Source organism: Microcaecilia unicolor, unplaced genomic scaffold (assembly GCF_901765095.1).
Source record: "Microcaecilia unicolor unplaced genomic scaffold, aMicUni1.1, whole genome shotgun sequence".
In the NCBI taxonomy this organism is placed as follows: Eukaryota; Metazoa; Chordata; class Amphibia; order Gymnophiona; family Siphonopidae; genus Microcaecilia; species Microcaecilia unicolor.
The window spans coordinates 134432-155249 of NW_021963110.1; the positions used below are offsets into that span (position 1 = coordinate 134432).

Consider the following 20818-nt stretch of genomic DNA (forward strand, 5'->3'; position numbering starts at 1 on the left):
AAGGCACTAAGCACCCTTTTACTGTGACCACGGACCACAAGAATCTTCTATACCTGAGACAGACCAGAAGAATCAACCCTTGCCATGCTCAATGGTCCTTATTCTTTGTCTGATTTGATTTCTGGGTAGCCTTCTGACCAGCTGAGAAAAATGTACAGACTGACATCTCCCAACCCTTCAAACATGATGTTGATGACTCTGACCTTCAGACTATCTTGAACCGTGCTAACGTCCAAGCTGCCATGACTCTTACAGTATCCCAGGCAAGACCATCGTGCCTAAGAGACTCCAGAAGGCTGTACTGAAATGGGGTCATGATTCCATGTTTTCTGGACTCCCTGGAATTTGCAGAACATTGAAACTCCTAACTTGGAAATATTGGTGGCCGCAGTTGAAAAAGGATGTGTGGGATTTTGTGACCTCCTGTCCTGTCTGTGTCCATCACAAGCCTTCACATTCGTGCCCGTGAGGGCTACTTCAACCTTTAACAGTTCCGGAGATTCCATTTTTGACTGACCTCCCTGTTTCTGAGGGGTTCATCACCATCTGGGTGATCATAAACAGGCTTATTTTCAAAAGAGTTCGCCGGCCATCTTCCGACACAAATCGGGAGATGGCCGGCCATCTCTGAAAACCGGCCAAATCGGTATAATCGAAAGCCGATTTTTGGACACGCTCGCCGGCATTCCGTCGCGGAGGCGGCCAAACTTCAAGGAGGCGTGTCGGCAGGGTAGCGAAGGTGGGACGTGGGCGTGCTTACAAGATGGCCGGCTTCAGCTGATAATGGAAAAAAGAAAACCGGCAATGACGAGCATTTGGCCGGTTTTACTTGGTCTATTTATTTTCACGACCAAGTCTCAAAAAGGTGCCCAAACAGACCAGATGACCACCAGAAGGAATCGGGGGTGACCTCCCCATACTCCCCCAGTGGTCACTAACCCCCTCCCACCCCCAAAAAAACTTTAAAACATTTTTTTTGCCAGCCTCTATGATAGCCAGCTCCATGACAGCAGTAAACAGGTCCCTGGAGCAGATTTAAAGCCAGGTGCACTAAACTGCACGGAAGAGTCCTTCCCTTACCGATCCCTTAGCGAATCAGTAAGGGAAGGGCATGCATGAAGGAAATCGCATGCAAATGAGCTGCTCATTTGCACGCGAATTTCCTTCCCTAGGAGGGGAAGCCAGTCTGCCAGCTCGTAAAAAAAAAAGGATCTTTCTGATCAGTTATGTTATGACTTACTTGTTCTGGAGTGCTGTATTTTGTGATACTGTTTTGAGAAAGGTTCAATAAAGACTTCATACAAATTTTTAAAAAGTCCCTGACGTGCACTTTCCCCTAATGGCCGTCTTTCTCCCCGAAGGGGGGGATCAAAACAGTTTTTGCTCACAGCTTGTTTAGTAGTAACAGTGGGATTTGAACCAACCACCTCTGCAGTACAAGACCAGGACTGTTACTACTTGGCCACAGCTCCACTTACTTGGCTGTTCCTCCCTTTTGATTATACCCCTTCAGGTCTCTCTCAGCCAATCCCAGCGCATTTAGCTGTCTGTGAGTGGCTGAGAGAGACCTGGAGGGGCATAATCAAAAGGGAGGGACATCCAAGCAAGTGGAGCTGTGGCCAAGTGATTACAGCATTGGTCTTGTAATGCAGAGATGGCTGGTTCAAATCCCACTGTTACTACTAAAAAAGCTATGAGCAAAAGCACTTTTGATTTCCCAGTTCGGGGAGAAAGACGGCCATTAAGAGAAAGTGCACATCAGGGACTTTTTTTAATTTGTATGAAGTCTTTATTGAACATTTCTCAAAACAGTATCACAAAATACAGCCCTCCAGAACAAGTAAGTAATAGGATAACTGATCAGCAAGCTCTAAACATCCAGAAGTACCAGTGCACTATGAATGCTGGCCCCTCCCACAGCCATGGATTTGACTGGGTTTGAGATGGCCGGTTCCAGTTTCCATTATCGCTGAAAAACGAAGTTGGCCATCTCAAACCTGGTGATCTATGGCATTTGGTCGCCCCAACTGTATTATCGAAACAAAAGATGGCCGGCCATATTTTTCGATAATACGGTTCTGGACAGCTCTTTGCGACGCCGCCAAAATAGATGGCCGGCCATCTATTTGGCTGGCACCATTCGATTATGCCCCTCCACGTGGCTTATTTGGTTCCCTTACCTGGATTATCATCTGCATCAGCCTAGGAATGACATTTAATAAAAAAAGTCTACTGTCTCAGATCGAGGGGTACAGTTCACTTCTAGGTTCTGGCAGAACTTATGCAAGACTTTACAGATTAACTTGAATTTTCCTCTGGATATCAACTGCAAACCAACAGCCAGACCGAAAGAGTCAATCGAATATTAAAAACCTTTCTATGTAGCTATGTATCTGTCCAACAAGATGACTGGTCACAACTGTTACCTTGGGCCAAGTTCAGCTATATCACTCATGTAAGTGAGGCTTCTGGTTCCTTTCCTTTCCAGATTTTGTTCAGGTGGCATCCTAGGATACCTTTACCTGTACCTATAACAGCCACCGTGCCTGCTGTCAAAGCTACCACTGTATCCCTTATTGAGCAATGGAGTAAAACTAGGGAACATTTGCTCCTAACCACTGAGATACAAGAAGCAAGCTGATAAGAGGAGATGCCCTGCTCCTCAGTAGCAGCCTGGGGATTTGGTCTGGTTACCTACCCAAAACCTTCGACTGAAGACTCCATCTGTTAAATTTGCTCCCCGGTTTATTGAGCCATATCCTATTGGCTGCCAAGTGGGATCTGTTCTCTACCAATTGAAGTTACCATCTACTCCATGGATCCACCATACATTCCATGTAATCCTTCTCAAACTTTTTGTGCTAGGTCACCAGAATGGGCATGGGAAGTTCTGAAATTAAGAAGGTTAGAGTTCTTGCAAAATAATATAATATGTGATTTGTTGAGGGAAACCTACCAAGTTATGATTTCATGCTTAAGAAAAGTTTGGAAAAAGATCAAAAGAATATAAGAACATAAGATACTGAAAGGAAAAGTTATCAGTGTGGGCTACCATTAAGATGTGTGATTTTACTGTTAACCCCATTAGTGATTCGGTTTCATTGCATAAAATGGGACCTGAGCTAAAACAGCATGTTAGTAGTAAAATAATACATCTTAATGGTAGCCCACAATGAGAACTACACCCATGAGTCAGACCAATGTCCATTGACAACAGCATCTTATCTCCATTAGTAACATGAGTCACAAGTATCCAACAGATCCTAAAATGTAATTAAATAAATTATTTGGAAAGTTCTTCTTGCAGTTCTAGTAGCTGTTTTCTCCTGGTAGAAACTGAGGGGGTTGACATTCAGACCGCAGGAGTTAGACCGGCATTGAATATTCGGGTTATTTTTGACCGGTTTGAAGATAACCGACTGATATTCAGACATAGCCAGTCATCCTCAAACTGGCCAAAGATATTCCAGGGTTTGATGCTTCCAAATATGGCCACTAAACCCACTTTAAAAACTGGCAGATAACCATTTATATTGCGCATCCTCATAGCAGAAATGCAAAGTGATGCACTTAGGGAATAGAAATCCTTGGGAGACGTATGTGTTAGGCGGGGAGAGTCTGATAGGAACGGACGGGGAGAGGGATCTTGGGGTGATAGTATCTGAGGATCTGAAGGCGACGAAACAGTGTGACAAGTCGGTGGCCGTAGCTAGAAGGTTGTTAGACCAGCAAAAGAAAGGGGGTGTTGATGCCCCTGTATAAGTCCTTGGTGAGGCCCCACCTAGAGTATTGTGTTCAGTTTTGGAGGCCGTACCTTGCAAAGGATGTAAAAAGAATTGAAGCGGTGCAAAGAATAGCTACGAGAATGGTAAGGGATTTGCGTTACAAGACGTATGAGGAGAGACTTGATGACCTGAACATGTATACTCTGGAAGAAAGGAGAAACAGGGGTGATATGATACAGACATTCAAATATTTGAAAAGTATTAATCCGGAAATGAACCTTTCCCTGAGATGCGAAGGAGGTAGAACGAGAGGGCATGAAATGAGATTGAAGGGAGGTAGACTCAAGAAAAATGTCAGGAAGTATTTTTTCACGGAGAGAGTAGTGGATGCTTGGAATGCCCTCCCGCGGGAGGTGGTGGAAATGAAAATGGTAACAGAATTCAAGCACGTGTGGGATAAACATAAAAGGATCCTGTTCAGATGGAATGGATCCTAAGGAGCTTAGCCAAGATTGGGTGGCAGAGCCAGTGGCGGGAGGCGGGGATGGTGCTGGGCAGACTTATACGGTCTGTGCCAGAGCTGGTGGTGGGAGGCGGGGCTGGTGGTTGGGAGGCGGGGATAATGCTGGGCAGACTTATACGGTCTGTGCCAGAACCGGTGGTGGGAAGTGGGGCTGGTGGTTGGGAGGCGGGGATAGTGCTGGGCCGACTTACACGGTCTGTGCCCTGAAAAGGACAGGTACAAATCAAGGTAAGGTATACACAAAAAGTAGCACATATGAGTTTATCTTGTTGGGCAGACTGGATGGACCATGCAGGTCTTTTTTCTGCCGTCATCTACTATGTTACTATGTTATGTTACAGTCCCATTCAAATCCTCAGTAAAGGTCTTAGGTGTGTTCCTTTACCAGACTTTGAATTTTCAACTACACATCTCTAATGTAATTAAGTACTGTTTTTTTTTTTTCAAACAACTTATTGTTGAAGTTGTTAAAGTGTAGCCAATGTGTCTTCCTCCTATATGGCTAAATCAATTAGTTGTTTGAATTGCACATGCCCAGAATGTGTACTGAGCACCAGGCTGGAGAAAGAAGTGTCAGCTGCAACAATGACAAGAGCAAGTAAGAAGCTCTAGTTACTAGTTGTGTTTTCTGTTCAATCTGGGGAGGAGGAAGAAGCTCCAGTTTCCTCTTAAGCAGAAGTCCCTTTCCTCAGGGTACTTTGTGGCATGAGCAGGATGAGCCCCATGCTGAAGGAGTGGAAGGGGGAGGTGCTTGGATGGCAAGGAGTTGCAAGATAATTTTGGTGGGTGGCACTTGCCACCCCTTGCACCTCTGTAGCAACACCTATTCTTTCTGGACAATATGAACATATCAAACTAGTCTTGCATTCTTTACATTGGTTGCCTGTGAAGTGGTGAGTGAAATTTAAAGCACTAACTTTGATTTGCAAAGCTTTGTATAAGCTTTGCCTCAAGACTGTATTTTCAGTCTAGAACTTTAAGATCTGCAGAGCAACTTAGGTTAGTCTAACTTCAATTAGATCTGGCTGCTTGTCAGAATTACAAAAATGAATGTTTTCTGTGGCTGGTCTCTCATTGTGAAATATACTACCAGTTGATTTGTGCCTTGCTATTCATAATTAAATATTTCAAAAGAGATTGAAGGCATGTTATTTTTAACCTAACTTTCTAAAAGGAGTTTGCAAAATATATAGTTAGTTTGTAAGTGTCCCTTTAATTGTGGCATTGTTGTTGCTCTCCCGTAGGGTTTTTTTTTCCCATAGGTATCCCCCTTTTTTGTATTTTTTGGGCTGGGATCAGTCTGTGATAGTTTAGTTTGGTGTTGGCGTCCCTTTATTAGTTGGAGTAAGAAGGTAAGAGAGTTTTCTTTATCTCATTCGCTTTTTCTCATTTAATATGAGTTTTTTGCGTCTGGGGTTTTTTTCTCTCTTCCTCCTTCTTGGGGAACCAATGATATTAACCTACTCCTGAGATAACAAGGATATAGTGAATACATTGGTATTTTTCTTGTTTGGAGGTTTGAGGATCCAATTGTTTTGTATTATATTTAAAGTGGAGGTTTTTCCACAATTAAAGGGACACTTACAAACTAACTATATATTTTGCAAACTCCTTTTAGAAAGTTAGATTATTTTCATAGAGTTTGTTTTCACCTGTTAAGATTAGAGTATGTTATTTTTAACCAAATGTTTTTAATGTATTAATATGATCCACTGTAATATATAAATATGATGACAGAACTTTGTTATTATTAATTTGACTCCAGCTTAATTTGCTAATGATGTAGTTCATAGTAGTTTTTAGGACTTTTTAAATCATTTTTTATTTTTATTTTGTTGTTTTGTTTTAATTTTGTTTTTATGATGTGTTTAGCATTGATTTTATTTCTGTAATTTTTATTTAATAGTGTGTGTTTTTTGTAACCTGATTAGATTTTTGAATAATGTAGGCTATAAAAACAAATAAATAAGTAAAGTGGGAATGATGAGACCAATCATTTATTTTCAGAAGCTGGTCACAAGAAATTAAAAAGTACTATCCAGAGAAGCACAGAAACAGGAATGGCAGCAGAAATGCGAAGTCGCATGGTTCGTCAGCCGAGTCGGGAGTCCACGGATGGAAGTATAAATAGCTACAGCTCAGAAGGAAAGTAAGTAATCCTGCATAACCAAGCACACGCTAAAACCTTTTAATCTTGATTGATTTTTTATGACCTTTTTAATTTATCTTATTTTAAATTATCAGATAATTGTTATAGGGCTTCTTTTACGAAGCCGTGCTAGCGATTCCTGTGTGGCAAATGGGAGGAAGCCCATAGGAATTGAATGGGCTTCCTCTTATTTACCACACAATACTCACTAACACCACTTTGCAAAAGAGGTCCATAGTAAATGATGTTGAAGAAAGACCAAATTGGCCTATTCCAGTCTGTCCAATTAAGATTCTTTCATATTGGGTAAGTAAGTATTCAAATTCCCATTTGTATCTATCCTAAGTGTGCATAGAATTCTCTAAAATACTGGCCTTTAACCCCAGCATGCACAGGGCATTTCAGGTTGTTTCATTTTCTTTCCTTATTCTTACAAGACCCAGCCAAGTATTGTTATCATGTTTTCTAATAATCCACATAGCCACCAAAATAGCTGGTCCATTCACTGACAGCTCAAGTGAACGGACCAATCAGTACATATACAAATCAGTGCATATACAAATATGAAACAGCAATACAGTTCCAAGTTTTGCCCCCACTTACTATTCAGCATGATGAGCATTCAGGGCCAGTCTTGGGCGACAGGGGCGGTCGCACAGGGCCTCGCGCTCCCAGGAGCCCCACGGCAGCCTTAGCATCTCCCTGCTTCAACTGTCATTGCCATCTCCTGTTCTCAATCTAACCGCCTTTGTCAGCTCTCTCCTACTCCCTTTCAGATCTATGCATTACTGCCTTCTTCAATCTGGGCTGCTGGCAGCCTCAGTGAGGTAAACACTGCCTTCGACGGCCTGGAAGCTTTCTCTCTTTGCAATTTCCTATCCTGCACAGGCGGAATGCTGCAACAGAGGGAGAGCTTCTGGGGCTGCTGAAGGCAGTGTGCTTACCTCACTGTCGCTGCCGGAACTAAAGGAGTGGGTAGGAGAGAGCTAAAGGCAGTTGACTTGAGACAGCCGCTGAAGCCCATGAGGTTGGTCTCCCTTTCCATCTCCTCCATGCACCCCTTATCCCCTTATCTCCTTGTCCAAACAAAGCAAGCAAATCTATGAGCTGCCCTATCCACGTTGTTGTTCTTTATTGTTGGTAGCATTTTTATTGAACCTCACTTATATTTTCAAAGATGCTGGCTTGTGTAGCATATGCATGTACACAGAGGAAGTATTGTCATTGGAGGGGCTGGTTTATAGGGAATCACTGTATTCTGATGTTTTCGCCTACTACTACTACTACTATTTATCATTTCTATAGCGCTACTAGATGTACGCAGTGCTGTACACTTGAACATGAAGAAACAGTCCCTGCTTGACAGAGCTTACAATCTAATTAGGACAGACAAACAGGACAAACAAGAAATAAGGGAATATTAAAGTGAGGATGATAAAATAAGGTTTCTGAACACGTGAATAAGGGTTAGGAGTTAAAAGCAGCATCAAAAAGGTGGTCTTTTAGCTTAGATTTGAAGACGGCCAGAGATGGAGAGACGGCCAGAGATGGAGCTTGACGTATCGGCTCAGGAAGTCTATTCCAGGCATATGGTCTGCAAGATAAAAGGAACGGAGTCTAGAGTTAGCAGTGGAGGGAGAAGGGTGCAGATAAGAGAGATTTACCCAGTGAACGGAGCTCTCGGGGAGGAATGTAGGGAGAGATGAGAGTGGAGAGATACTGAGGAGCTGCGGAGTGAATGCACTTATAGGTCAATAAGAGGAGTTTGAACTGTATGCAGAAATGGATAGGAAGCCAGTGAAGTGACTTGAGGAGAGGGCTAATATGAACATAACGACACTGGCGGAATATTAGTCGTGCAGCAGAATTTTGAACACATTAAAGAGCCACCAAAACAGATATTATGAGTATCAGGTGCTTAAGAATCAGACTTACTATTTATAATTACAATTTAGAAAGATCATTAATTAGGTTGAAACCTGGGAGCTTTAACATCTTTTTTTCCAGTGCGTACATCAAAAGAAAAAGATGGCATGTGGGAACTTGCTCCTTTTGCTTTGTGGAATGCAGTGGTATATTATAAAAATGTACTTGCCTTTTTTTATTACTGCTATTTTACAGCGAAGGTATTGAATAATGAGGGAAGGCTTTCCTTTGTGCAGAACTGTCCAGAGTCAGTCTAAATGTGCCAACATTGTTCAGTTCAGCACACTGTTAGCTGCAAAGTTCATACAATGTTAATTATGTTCAATGGAAAATAAATCTGTTGGCTCAGGCTGCTTGCTTTGTGAATATTGAATCACTGTTTCTTTATTGCTACCAAGTATTACATATTAAAGGCATTTGTTTTAATTCATTTATCCAGTCCTTGCATGCACACGGTTTTGTTTTTTAAGCCAAAAGGTTTCCTATGATAGCATTGTGCTTATTTGAATTAGTTTTTCTGTACAAGTTTTGCTTGATTTGTCATTATTTGAAATAAAAAGTGTTAAAACACATCTTGTCAACAATGGGTAGGGCTAGGTGGGGGCCCACTAAACTGGTCTGCTACTGCTAATACTGGCCCTGTGAGCATTGCAGTCATAGTCTAGAGCCTGTTTTCTTCTTGTTTGTTCAGTGGGAATTGGGGTACAGTGTTTATAGAATAGGGGTTTGGTAATTATGTATGGTAAACTGGGAATGGGGGAGGCTTCATCATTACCTATTTTAATATACCACTAATATTGAGAGAGAGGGGAGCTCAGGATGCCCCTATTTAATATGCCATCGGGGTTGGCAGGGAGGGGAGCTAAGCACCATATAAGGAAAAAAACTCCTTATATGGTATTTAGCCCCACCCATTGCATCCCAGAATGCACTGGACAGGGCCTGGGTATCACCATTTTGTTATGGGCAGGCTCAAGGCAGGAGGAAGGAGCTGTTGCTCTTGCTTTCCTGCCTCCACTTTGTAAAGATACAGGGAGGGGTACAGAGACGTCATTGTCAGGACCGGGAGGGGGTGTGTATGCATGCACAGGGGAAGGGGTCCAGTTCACTGGACCACAAGGGAAATTTTTTTTTAAGAATTGGGGAGGGTTGCGGGGGGGGGGGGGGGGGTCGAGAGGCAAGCATGCTGTGGGTGGGTCGAGAGGCAAGTCACGAGGGGCAAGTTCGGCAAGCAAGCTGTTAGGTGCAGGTGGGGTCAGGGTCCAGTGTATCAAAGCTGTCAAATGCATTTGACAGTAGTGTCAAATGCACTTAATAGCTCGGACTCATAAACAGAGAGCGATGCACAAAGGGGGATCCGTGCAGCTCATTTGCATGCAATCCCCTTTGTGCATCACTTGTTGTTTGCAAGGCTGTCTTTGTGCATCTAGCTCTCACTGGTTTAATCAGTATTTACTCCAATGTCTTCTTCTACAACATCATGATCAGTTTCACTACAGCATAAGAAGTCTAGAAATCTTTGGTTCACACTTTAACTTTGTTGGTTCACGCAGCATGCAGCATGCAATCCCCTTTGTGCATCACTTGTTGTTTGCAAGGCTGTCTTTGTGCATCTAGCTCTCACTGGTTTAATCAGTATTTACTCCAATGTCTTCTTCTACAACATCATGATCAGTTTCACTACAGCATAAGAAGTCTAGAAATCTTTGGTTCACACTTTAACTTTGTTGGTTCACGCAGCATGCAGCTGCATAACAAATGGGGAATGTGCAGCATGTCTCATGGAGTTCTTTCCAACTTGTGTGTGTGTGTGTGTGTGTATGTGTGTGTGTGCTTGAGCAGATGCGAGGGAACAGTTTTTGTGAATGGAGCAGTGAGTAGAGCAGTTTGCAGAGCAATGGGGAAGTTGTGGGAGAGTTAGATTTTTGGAGGGGACAATTTGTTGGGTGGTAGAGCAGTTGTAGGGGTAAATGTTGGTGTGGGGAAGTTTGTGGGGTGGTGAGGTAGTTGAAGGGGGCATGGATTTAAAGGTGGAACAATTTGAAGGTTGGTGTGAAGTTGCTAGGAAAAACCTTTTGGGGTGGTGGAACAGTTGTGAGAGAGGGCTTTTGGGAGTAGGGCAGTTTGCAAAGTGATGGGGCAGTTGTGGTAGACAGTTTTTAAGGGTGGATACAGTTTGTGGGGAGGTTAAGCAGTTGTAGGAGGTAGTTTTGGGGTGTGATTACAGTTAGTTGCTGGGGTAGTTCTTGGAATCAGAGCAGTTTGAGAGGTAGTGGCAATTCAAGGGGTATGTTTTGATGGTGGGGCAGTTAGTAGTGTGGTAGGGCAGTGGTAGAAATAGTTTTTGGCAGTGGGACAGTTTGCAGGATTAAGGGGTCATTGTGGAGGGTAGTTTTTAGGTTGGGGCAATTTGTGGAATGGTGAGGGCACTTGCAGGGGGGTAGTTTTTGGTGTGGAGCACTTTGCAGGGTAGTGAGATAGCTGTGCAGGGTAGCTTTTGGTGTGAAGCAGTTTGTGGAGTGCATCGCTGATATGATTTAAATTAGAGTATGAATAATCTAGGGCTCTACTGTGCTAAATCCTGCTGAAATAAACACTTTGTCACAACTGTGAGGAATGATCCGGAGTAGTGAGCCCTTGGGCCGCTGCCGGGGACCAGCAGCAGCAGGTGAACCACCCAAACAGGAAGCGAGGCTAAACACAGACAGGCTGGTACAAGATTCAGGTCTCTCAAACAGGCTTGGCTGGACAGAATTCTGGAACGGACTTGGCTTGGCTGGAATCGGATTCTGGAATGGACTTGGCTTGGCTGGAGCCGGATGCAGGAACGGACTTGGCTTTGTCTGGAACCAGATGCTGGAACGGACTTGGCTTGGCTGGAACCGGATACTGAAACGGACTTGACTTGGCTGGAACCAGATGCTGGAACGGACTTGGCTTGGCTTGGATGGAACCGGATGCTGGAACGGACTTGTCTTGGCTTGGCTTGGCTGGAAGCGGAGGACTTGGCTTGACTTGGCTGGAAGCGAATGCAGGAACGGACTTGGCTTGGCTTGAACCGGATGCTAGAACGGACTTGGCTTGGCTGGAACCGGATGCTGGAATGGACGGCTTGGCTGGAACAGGATTCAGCATACTGGAACAGGCTAGGCTGGAATGAAAGCTGAAAGCAACCAGGGCAGACACAAGCAGGATGGGAACTGAAACTGAAGACAACAGGGCAGGCACAAGCTGGAAGGAAACTGAAGCTCAAGACAAACAGGGCAAGAGCTAGTAGGGCAGGAAGTGCAATAAGCACACACACACGAAAACTCATCTGAAGACCTCTGTTGCAAAGGCAAGCCTGAAAGTTTCCAGGTGCTTAATAAAGGCAATTACAGATGAGGTCACAGGTAAGAGTAGGTAAGAGTGAGGCTTGACAGCAGAAACACCTCGGCACGGCTTGGCTGGAAGAATACCACAGCGAGGCTTGGCAGCAGAAACACCAGGTCGAGGCTTGATTGCAAAAGCACCAAAGTGAGGCTTTTTTTTTTTGTTACATTTGTACCCTGTGCTTTCCCCACTCATGGCAGGCTCAATGCAGCTTACATAGGGCAATGGAGGGTTAAGTGACTTGCTCAGAGTCACAAGGAGCTGCCTGTGCCTGAAGTGGGAATCAAACTCAGTTCCTCAGGACCAAAGTCCACCACCATAACCACTAGGCCACTCCTCCACTTGGCTGCAGGAACCCCAAAGCAAGTCTGGAATGCTGGAAGATCAGAATAGGACTGGAATGAACTCTGGAACATGTTTGGGAAACAGGAAGAAGACAGTCCATAGCAGCCATAGGGCCTGGTCACCTGGAGGCGAGGTGAGTGTAGGCATGGAATACAGTCACAATCGTGATACACTTGATCTCTGATTCAACATTGCTTCTTATATTATTTGTTATGTTAAAGCTCATTGTCCATTATTCATATTAGGTATTTGTATTGGTCCGAATAGTAAAATATGTTATTTGATACAGCACTATTTTTTAAGGTGGTGGGCTTTTTTCAGGAGCCAGCTAGTGAGGTTGGTGGCAATATGTGGAGCAGTAGGAGTTGCAAGAGATAGATTTTGATGGTGGTGGTGGTGACAATTGAGGGGTAGCTTTTGGGTGTAGTGAGAGTTATGGGTTTGTATGCTATAAGGGTTGGGCAGTTAGTGGTATGGAAATGGAGTTTCAGGGATAATTTGCAAGATTGAGGGGCAGTTGTGGATGTTGGGGCAGTTTGCTGTGAAGTGGTTAGAAATTCAAGTGAAGTAGCTCTTGTGGTATGGATGTTTGCAGGGTATTGGGGCAGTTACAGGGGGTTAGTGTATGGGTTTTGGGGTAGGTTTGTGGGGTTGTGTCACGGTTGTGCCCCTGTTTCATGCTCTCATTCATCTCGCCACCTGGTGGTCAGACCTGGTGGCTGCGATGGACTGTCTGTTTGCTGTTTCCCATGTTCCAGAAGTCATGCCGGTCCGGATCTTCCAGCCTTCCAGACTGGCTTGGGATTTTTGGAACTTAGCAGCACCCTTACCTGGTGAACTCCCTTGTATGTGGCCTTTATTAAGCACCTGGGAACTTTCAGACTTTGCCTTGGCAACAGAGGTCTTCAGTCCTGTTCTTGTCCTTGTTGTTGTTTTGCCTGTTTTTGACCTTGCTGGTTTCCTGGTTTATTCTACTGTCTGCTGCCTACCCAAGACTCTGCTTGCTTCCTGGTTTGTTCTACGGTCTGCTGCCTGCCCAAGACTCTGCTTGTTTCCTGGTTTATTCTACAGTCTGCTGCCTACCCAAGACTCTGCTTGTTTCCTGATTTACTATTGATTGCCGTCAGCCTACAGACTCTGTGTGGTTCCTGGTTTCCCTGCTGCTTTGCTGCCTGCCGGTAAGACTCTGCGTGATTCATGGTCTATTCTCCTGCTTCTGCTTAGTGCTGCTGCTCCAGTCTGGCCTGTGCCCGTCTGTCTGTGGTCTGCCTTGCCTCTTGTTTGGGTGATTTGCCTGCCACTGCTGCTCCTCGGCAGTGGCCCAAGGGCTCACTTTTCCTCACTAGTGTGACAGGTTGTGAGCAATTTGAGGTTAAATTCTGAAAAGTCACTGACATGTAGGCACCAGGATGATGCGTGCTAAGTGCAAATTCTATAAACAGCAGTTCTGCATGCAACTGCTGTTATAGAATATTAGCGTAAGTCCGCATTTATGCACCTATCCTTAGGTGCGAACATTGACTTAGGCTGACGTAAGTGCTCAAACCTAATTATAGGCAGTTATGTGTGTAAATGATAGCATTCTATAACTTGTGTGCATAACTGTCCCCAGATGGACAAACAAACAGACACATTTCTCAACCCCTATTTGTATAATTCTTTCCAACTTCCCTTGAGTTGAAAACAGTAAAACAATGACAGGCTATGACACTGAGTGGGTGACACTGAGTGGTCAAGTTATAGAGGGTCAAAAATTTACATCACGCATGAATGCTATTCAAAAACACCATCCTGGAAGCCCAGGCCAAATGTATTCCGCGTATTAAAAAAGGAGGACAGAACAACAAATGACAGCCGGCATGGTTAAAAAGTGAGGTGAAGGAAGCTATTAGAGCTAAAAGAAAATCCTTCAGAAAATGGAAGAAGGAACTGACTGAAAATAATAAGAAACAGCATAAGGAATGTCAAGTCAAATGCAAAGTGCTGATAAGGAAGGCAAAGAGGGACTTTGAAAAAAAAGATTGCCTTGGAGGCAAAAACATATAGTAAAAATTTTTTTTAGGTATATTAAAAGCAGGAAGCTGGCAAAAGAATTGGTTGGACCGCTAGATGATCAAGGGGTGAAAGGGGCGATCAGGGAAGACAAAGCCATAGCAGAGAGATTAAATGAATTCTTTCCTTCGGTCTTCACTGAGGAAGATTTGGGAGAAATACCAGTGCTAGAAATGGTATTCAAAGCTGATGAGTCAGAGAAAATGAATGAAATCTCTATAGACCTAGAGGATGTAATGGGACAATTTGACAAATTGAAGAGTAGCAAATCTCCTGGACCAGATGGTATTCATCCCAGAGTACTGATGGAACTGAAAAATGAACTTGTGGAACTATTGTTAGTAATATGTAAGTTAACCTTAAAATCGAGCGTGGTACCGGAAGATTGGAGGGTGGCCAATGTAATGCCAATTTTTAAAAAAGGTTCCAGAGGAGATCCGGGAAATTATAGACCGGTGAGTCTTACATCGGTGTTGGGCAAAATGGTAGAGACTATTATAAAGAACAAAATTATAGAGCATATTCAAAAACAAGGATTAATGAGACAAAGCCAACATGGATTAAGTGAAGGGAAATCTTGCCTCACCAATCTATTACATTTCTTTGAAGGGGTGAACAAACATGGATAAAGGTGAGCCGGTTGATACTGTGTATCTGGATTTTCAGAAGGCATTTGACAAAGTACCCCATGAAAGACTCCAGAGGAAATTGGAGAGTCATGGGATAGGAGGTAGTGTCCTAATGTGGATTAAAAACTGGTTAAAAGATAGAAAACAGAGAGTAGGGTTAAATGGGAAGTATTCTCAATGGAGAAGGGTAGTTAGTGAGGTTCCCCAGGGGTCTGTGCTGGGACCACTGCTTTTTAACATATTTATAAATGACCTAGAGATGGGGATAACTAGTGAGGTAATTAAATTTGCTGACGACACAAAGTTATTCAAAGTAGTTAAATCATGGGAGGATTGTGAAAATTTACAAGAGGACCTTACGAGACTGGGTGTCTAAATGGCAGATGACATTTAATGTGAACAAGTGCAAAGTGATGCATGTGATAAAGAGGAATCCGAATTACAGCTATGTCATGCAAGGTTCCACGTTAGGAGTCACCGACCAAGGAAGGGATCTAGGTGTCGTCGTTGATGATACGTTGAAACCTTCTGCTCAGTGTGCTGCGGTGGCTAAGAAAGCAAATAGAATGTTAAGTATTAATAAGAAAGGAATGGAAAACAAAAATGAGGATGTTATAATGCCCTTGTATTGCTCCATGGTGCGACCACACCTCGGATATTGTGTTCAATTCTGGTCGCCGCATCTTAAAAAAGATATAGTAGAATTAGAAAAGGTGCAGAGAAGGGCGATGAAAATGATAAAGGGGATGGGGTGACTTCCCTATGAGGAAAGGCTAAAGCAGCTGGGGCTCTTCAGCTTGGAGAAAAGACAGCTGAGGGTAGATATAATAGAGGTCTATAAAATAATGAGTGGAGTGGAACGGGTAGATGTGAAGCGTCTGTTTACGCTTTCCAAAAATACTAGGACTAGGGGGCATGCGATGAAGCTACAAAGTAGTAAATTTAAAACGAATTGGAGAAAATGTTTCTTCACTCCATGTGTAATTCAACTCTGGAATTCGTTTCCAGAAAATGTGGTAAAGGCAGTTAGCTTAGCAGAGTTTAAAAAAGGTTTGGATGGTTTCCTAAAGGAAAAGTCCATAGACCATTATTAAATTGGACTTGGGGAAAATATTTCTGTGATAAACAGCATAAAATGTTTTGTATTTTTTTTCCGGAATCTTGCCAGGTATTTGTGACTTGGTTTGGCCATGGTTGGAAACAGGAAGCTGGGCTTCATGGACCTTTGGTCTTTCCCAGTATGGCAATACTTATGTACTATTACAGAGTTCCAGATGTGCATTCACTGTAGATGTAGAGCTGGCACAACCATTAGGCAGGACTTAGTAGTTACCTATGGATGCTGCTTCTGTGGGGAAGGGGAACCAAAAAGCAGTTACAGTCAAATCAAAACTATAGGTGCTGACAACATCAAAGAAACAAGAGGGTGAACAGTTTTCAAATAGCTAATCTCCCCGTTTCTCAAAATACAAAATACCATCTTGTTAGTGCATGTATTAAGGATTCATGGACTGTTTGCTGAACCAGAGAAGGGTGTCACGGGATGGTGTCAACATTTCAGATTAGCTTTGTTAGTTTTATACATTAGGGGTACAGGCTTTAAATTGATGTGCGGGTTTGGGGTTTTGTAAGTACCGGTCTTTTACGGGATTGGTGGTTTTGAGGGGAGGTGTTTCATCTTGTTAATTTTTATAAGTGGTGAAGGAGAGGGAGAGTTTTTATACCATCGGTTTTTCTCATGTATTCATGAGTTTTTGCGTTTTGATTTTTTTCTCTCTCATTCTCCTCACTGGAACCAGTGATAGTATCCTACTCCTTGAGAAAATAGTGGATGGTGCATTTTTATGCAGTACGTTCCCTATCAGGAGGTTTGAGGTTCCTTGTTGATTTATTGGAAAGGATTCTGGTTGTGTAACCTTAGAATTACAAGGTGAGACACCCACAAAACTACAATTTCAAACCTTTTTTTGTTATTTAGAATTTGAGTTGAGACGGTTTGAAAATCCCTTTCTTTATTTAGAGTATTTTTAAACAACACCCATACCTGATTTGAAGACCTAAACTTTGTGGCTGCTCCTTATAGTATAGCTTTTTTTTTTTTAAACCATTTTCCTCATGTTATTATAGTTATCCTTTTGAAAGTTAAATGCTGCTACAGTAGATTTCCTTGGTGTCTTCACTCCACTTATTAATTCAAATTTGATCATGTTTAATCCCATCACCGTTACCTCTCTGTGAATTTGAGTTAAAAGTCATTATAGACCAGTGAAGAGGCAAGGCGAGCTAAGAGATGTTCTGGCTCTTATGAAACGAGTCACCACTGAGGTCTATGACTTTTTATGTCAAAAGTTCATTGGTAAAAATCTTGGTATTAAAGTTTTAGATGCTGGGATTCTTTGGGACTGTTTATTTACAGAATAGCATGTAAGCAGATTTTTGGCATTTACACACAAATGTGAACACATACTTGCATGCTGGTATTCTAATTATTTGCACTTATATTATCTGTGTAAATGTTAGCACCTTATTTAGAATGTTAATTGAGGCTAAAGCCACAATTAATACATTATTTTTTAGGCATGATTACAAAAATAAATCGTGGCTAATAAAATTAATTGTGCTGCAGAATCTCCCCCCAGCATCCACCCTTCTTTCCCTCTCTTCTCTCTCCTGTCCTCTGATTCACAGTCTGGTATTTCTCCCTCCCTGCTCTGTTTGCAATTCAATAGCTCCTCCTCTCAATCCCTCCCCCTTCCCCCCTAATGTACCTTAAATCAGGTCTTCATAGGCCTGGCAGTGGCAGCGATACTCATTTGCAACCTGCAGCCTGCTTCGGAGCTTTCCCTCTGACCTGTCCTGCCCCTTCTAACACAACTGATACTTCTGTTTCACATTTTTCTTTATTTCTCTCATCTGCCTTTTTATCTACCTTTAGCTAGATTTCATTCCTCTTTTCAATTTTCACCTACTTTCCAGTTTTTAGTTTCTTTCTTTTACTTTTCTAGTCTTTCCATTCCCCACTTCTGCCTTCTTTGACTACTCATTTCCTTGTTATCACAATCCATGGGATAAATCTATCTGAACAATGCTGACTCCAATTAGTACAGAATACTATAAAACTACTGACAGATTCAAAAAAATATGACCATGTTACACCCCATCTTAATGAAGATCACCAACGACCTGTTTCATATCAAATTATTTTCAAAAATACTTATCTTTATTGATAAAATTAATGGCTCAGGTACACCACTTTTGGGCTCATTTTCGAAAGAGAAGGACGCCCATCCTTTGACACACAATGAAAGATGGGCGCCCTTCTCCCAGGGTCATCCAAATTAGTATAATCGAAAGCCAATTTTGGACATCTCCAACTGCTTGCCATCGCAGGGACGGCCAAAGTTCAAGGGGGCGTATCGGCAGTGTAGCGAACGCGGGACTTGGACGTGCCTAACACATGGACGTCCTCAACCCATAATGGAAAAAAAGGGCGTACCTGACGAGCACTTGGACTATTTACCAGGTTGTGTTTTTCTTACGACCGAGGCACAAAAAGGTGCCCAAAATGACCAGATGACCACCGGAGAGAATTGGGGATGACCTCCCCTTACTCCCCCAGTGGTCACTAATCCCCTCCCACCCTCAAAAAATATCTTTAAAAATATTTTTTGTCAGCCTCTATGCCAGCCTCAGATGTCAAACTCAGGTCCATCACAGCAGTATGCAGGTACCTGAAGCAGTTTTAGTGGGTGCAGTGCACTTCAGGCAGGCGGACCCAGGCCCATCCACCTCCCTACCTGTTACATTTGTGGATGAAACAACAAGCCCTCCAAAACCCACCAGAAACTCACTGTACCCACATCTAGGGCTATGGTAGTGGTATACAGTTGTTGGTAGTGGGTTTTAGGGGGGTTTGGGGGGCTCAGCAGACAAGGTAAGGGAGCTGTGTTCCTGGGAGCATTTTATGAAGTCCACTGCAGTGCCCCCTAGGGTGCCTGGTTGCTGTATTGGCATGTCAGGGGGACCAGTGCACTACAAATGTTGGCTCCTCCCACAACCAAAGGGCTTGCATTTGGTCGTTTCTGAGATGGGCGTACTTGGTTTCGATTATCGCTGAAAATCAGAAATGACCAAATCTAGGGTCGACCATCTCTAAGGACAACCAAAATTTTGTCCACGACCGTATTATCGAAACAAAAGATGGACGTCCATCTTGTTTTGATAATACGGGTTTCCCCGCCCCTCCATCAGGATGTTTTCCGAGGAAGTCCTCAACAAGACTTGGGTGTCTCTTTCAATTATGCCCCTCTACATCTCTCTTGCTACTTAAGTGGAGTGGAGGAATAGCCTAGTGGTTAGTGCAGAAGACTTTTATCCTTGGGAACTGAGTTCAATTCCCACTGCAGCTCCTTGTGACTCTGGGCAAGTCACTTAACCCTCCATTGCCCCTGGTACAAAATAAGTACCTGAATTATGTAAACCACTTTGAATGTAGTTGCAAAAACCTCAGAAAGGCAGTATATCAATATTCCTTCTAGGACTTTATGATCATCTCAGTCTATTTCATTACATGTCCCCTCCCTTCGACAAATATGTTATGATTCCATTCACACTAAAGTTTTTAGTGTTACAGACCCTACTCTTTGGAATGCCCTACCTCTTCAATTAAAATTAATGACTTCTTACACTGCCCTTAAAACATTCCTCTTCAGAGATGCCTATAATTCTTAACTTTCTGCTCTTGGCTACCAGCCTCGAAGCACATTAGATGTCAGCCGGTGTGTATTGCAGGCCTTGACATATCAGCACTCTCAATTTAAATATTGCTTCTCTTTATCCTATACCAAAATGTGTCCGATTCTTTATTTTTGATTTTAACTTCTTTTATATTTATTATGTAAACCGCCCTGAAGGCCTGTGCTCTAGGATGGTATATCAAATTTTAATAAACCTGAAAACCTGATTTCTTCCACAGCCTCCTATCTCCCTTCTTCTTTCACTCACTCTCTAGTTCCCCATTTCCTCCTTTCCAAGCTTCTTGTACCTCACCCTTACCTGCCCCAGCTACGTCTGTCATTCATCCATTTTCCACTTCCTGTCCCTTTCTTAAGTCTTACCCTCATCCAAACTCTGATCTCCCCCCCCCCCCCCACTTTACCTCCACTATTTCTACCCTCTCTCACGTCATTTGTTTCTGCTTCTTCAACTGCCTCCCAACTCCTCCAGGTCCTTCAAACTGTTTCCCCCCTCCATTTTTTCTGCACTCAATTTTGTAACCTCACCCAATCACCTAGTCCCTACTCTGCTTCTTAATATCAACTATTCCTCCACCTAATCCATCCTACCAGTCCTCACTCGCAATCTCCATCTCCTCTCTCTCCTTTTCTCAACCCATACCCTTACACCCTTATATCCTTACCTTTATGTCCACCCCCACTCATATAGGCAAACATTTTCCATCTCTCTCCTCCCACATTTGTAGCCTAGCATCTTCCTGTCTCTTCCCTTCCCCTCAACAGTGCTGCTTCTCTGTCCTTTCCCTTCCTTATACCTTTCTTCAGAATCCCCCTTCTCCTTTCCCTCCCTAATGGTTCAGCATTTCTCCTTCTCCTTTCCCGCCCCAATGGTTAAGCATTTCTCCTTCTCCCTTCCCTCTCTAATAGTCCAGCATTTCTCCTTCTCTCTTCCCTTTCTAATGGTCCAACATTTCTTCTTCCCTCTCCTCTCCTCAAATGGTCCATCTTTTTCTCCTTCCCTCTCCTCTTCCCATTAGTTCAGCATTTTCCCTTCTCTCTCCCCTCCCCAATGATCCAGCATTCCTCTCTTCCTTTCCCTCCCTAATGGTCCAGCATTTTTTTTTCCCTCTCTCCTCCCCAATGGTCCAGCATTCCTCCTCCTTCTTTTCCTTCCCTCTATAATGGTTCAGCATTCTTCCTTCTCCCTTTCCAATGGAGCAACATTCCTCCTTCTCCTTTACCTTTCCTCCTCATGGTCCAGTGTTCCTCCTTCTTCCTTTCCTTCTCTCCTTAATGGTCCAGAATTTCTCCTTCTCACTTCCCTCCCCAATGGTCCAACATTTATTTTTTTCCCAAACATT

At 43.2% G+C, this 20818-nt stretch overlaps 1 protein-coding gene across 1 annotated transcript in view; it reads left to right on the forward strand.

The window, feature by feature from the left end:
- The window catches only part of LOC115458943 (regulating synaptic membrane exocytosis protein 1-like), a gene marked incomplete at its 3' end in the record, with an annotated part of 175465 nt that overhangs the window by 112155 nt on the left and 42492 nt on the right, over positions 1-20818 (forward strand). The window contains exon 5 of the mRNA XM_030188802.1: positions 6256-6397. Coding sequence (XP_030044662.1) covers positions 6256-6397 — 142 coding nt within the window. The remainder of the gene's footprint in view (positions 1-6255; positions 6398-20818) is intronic.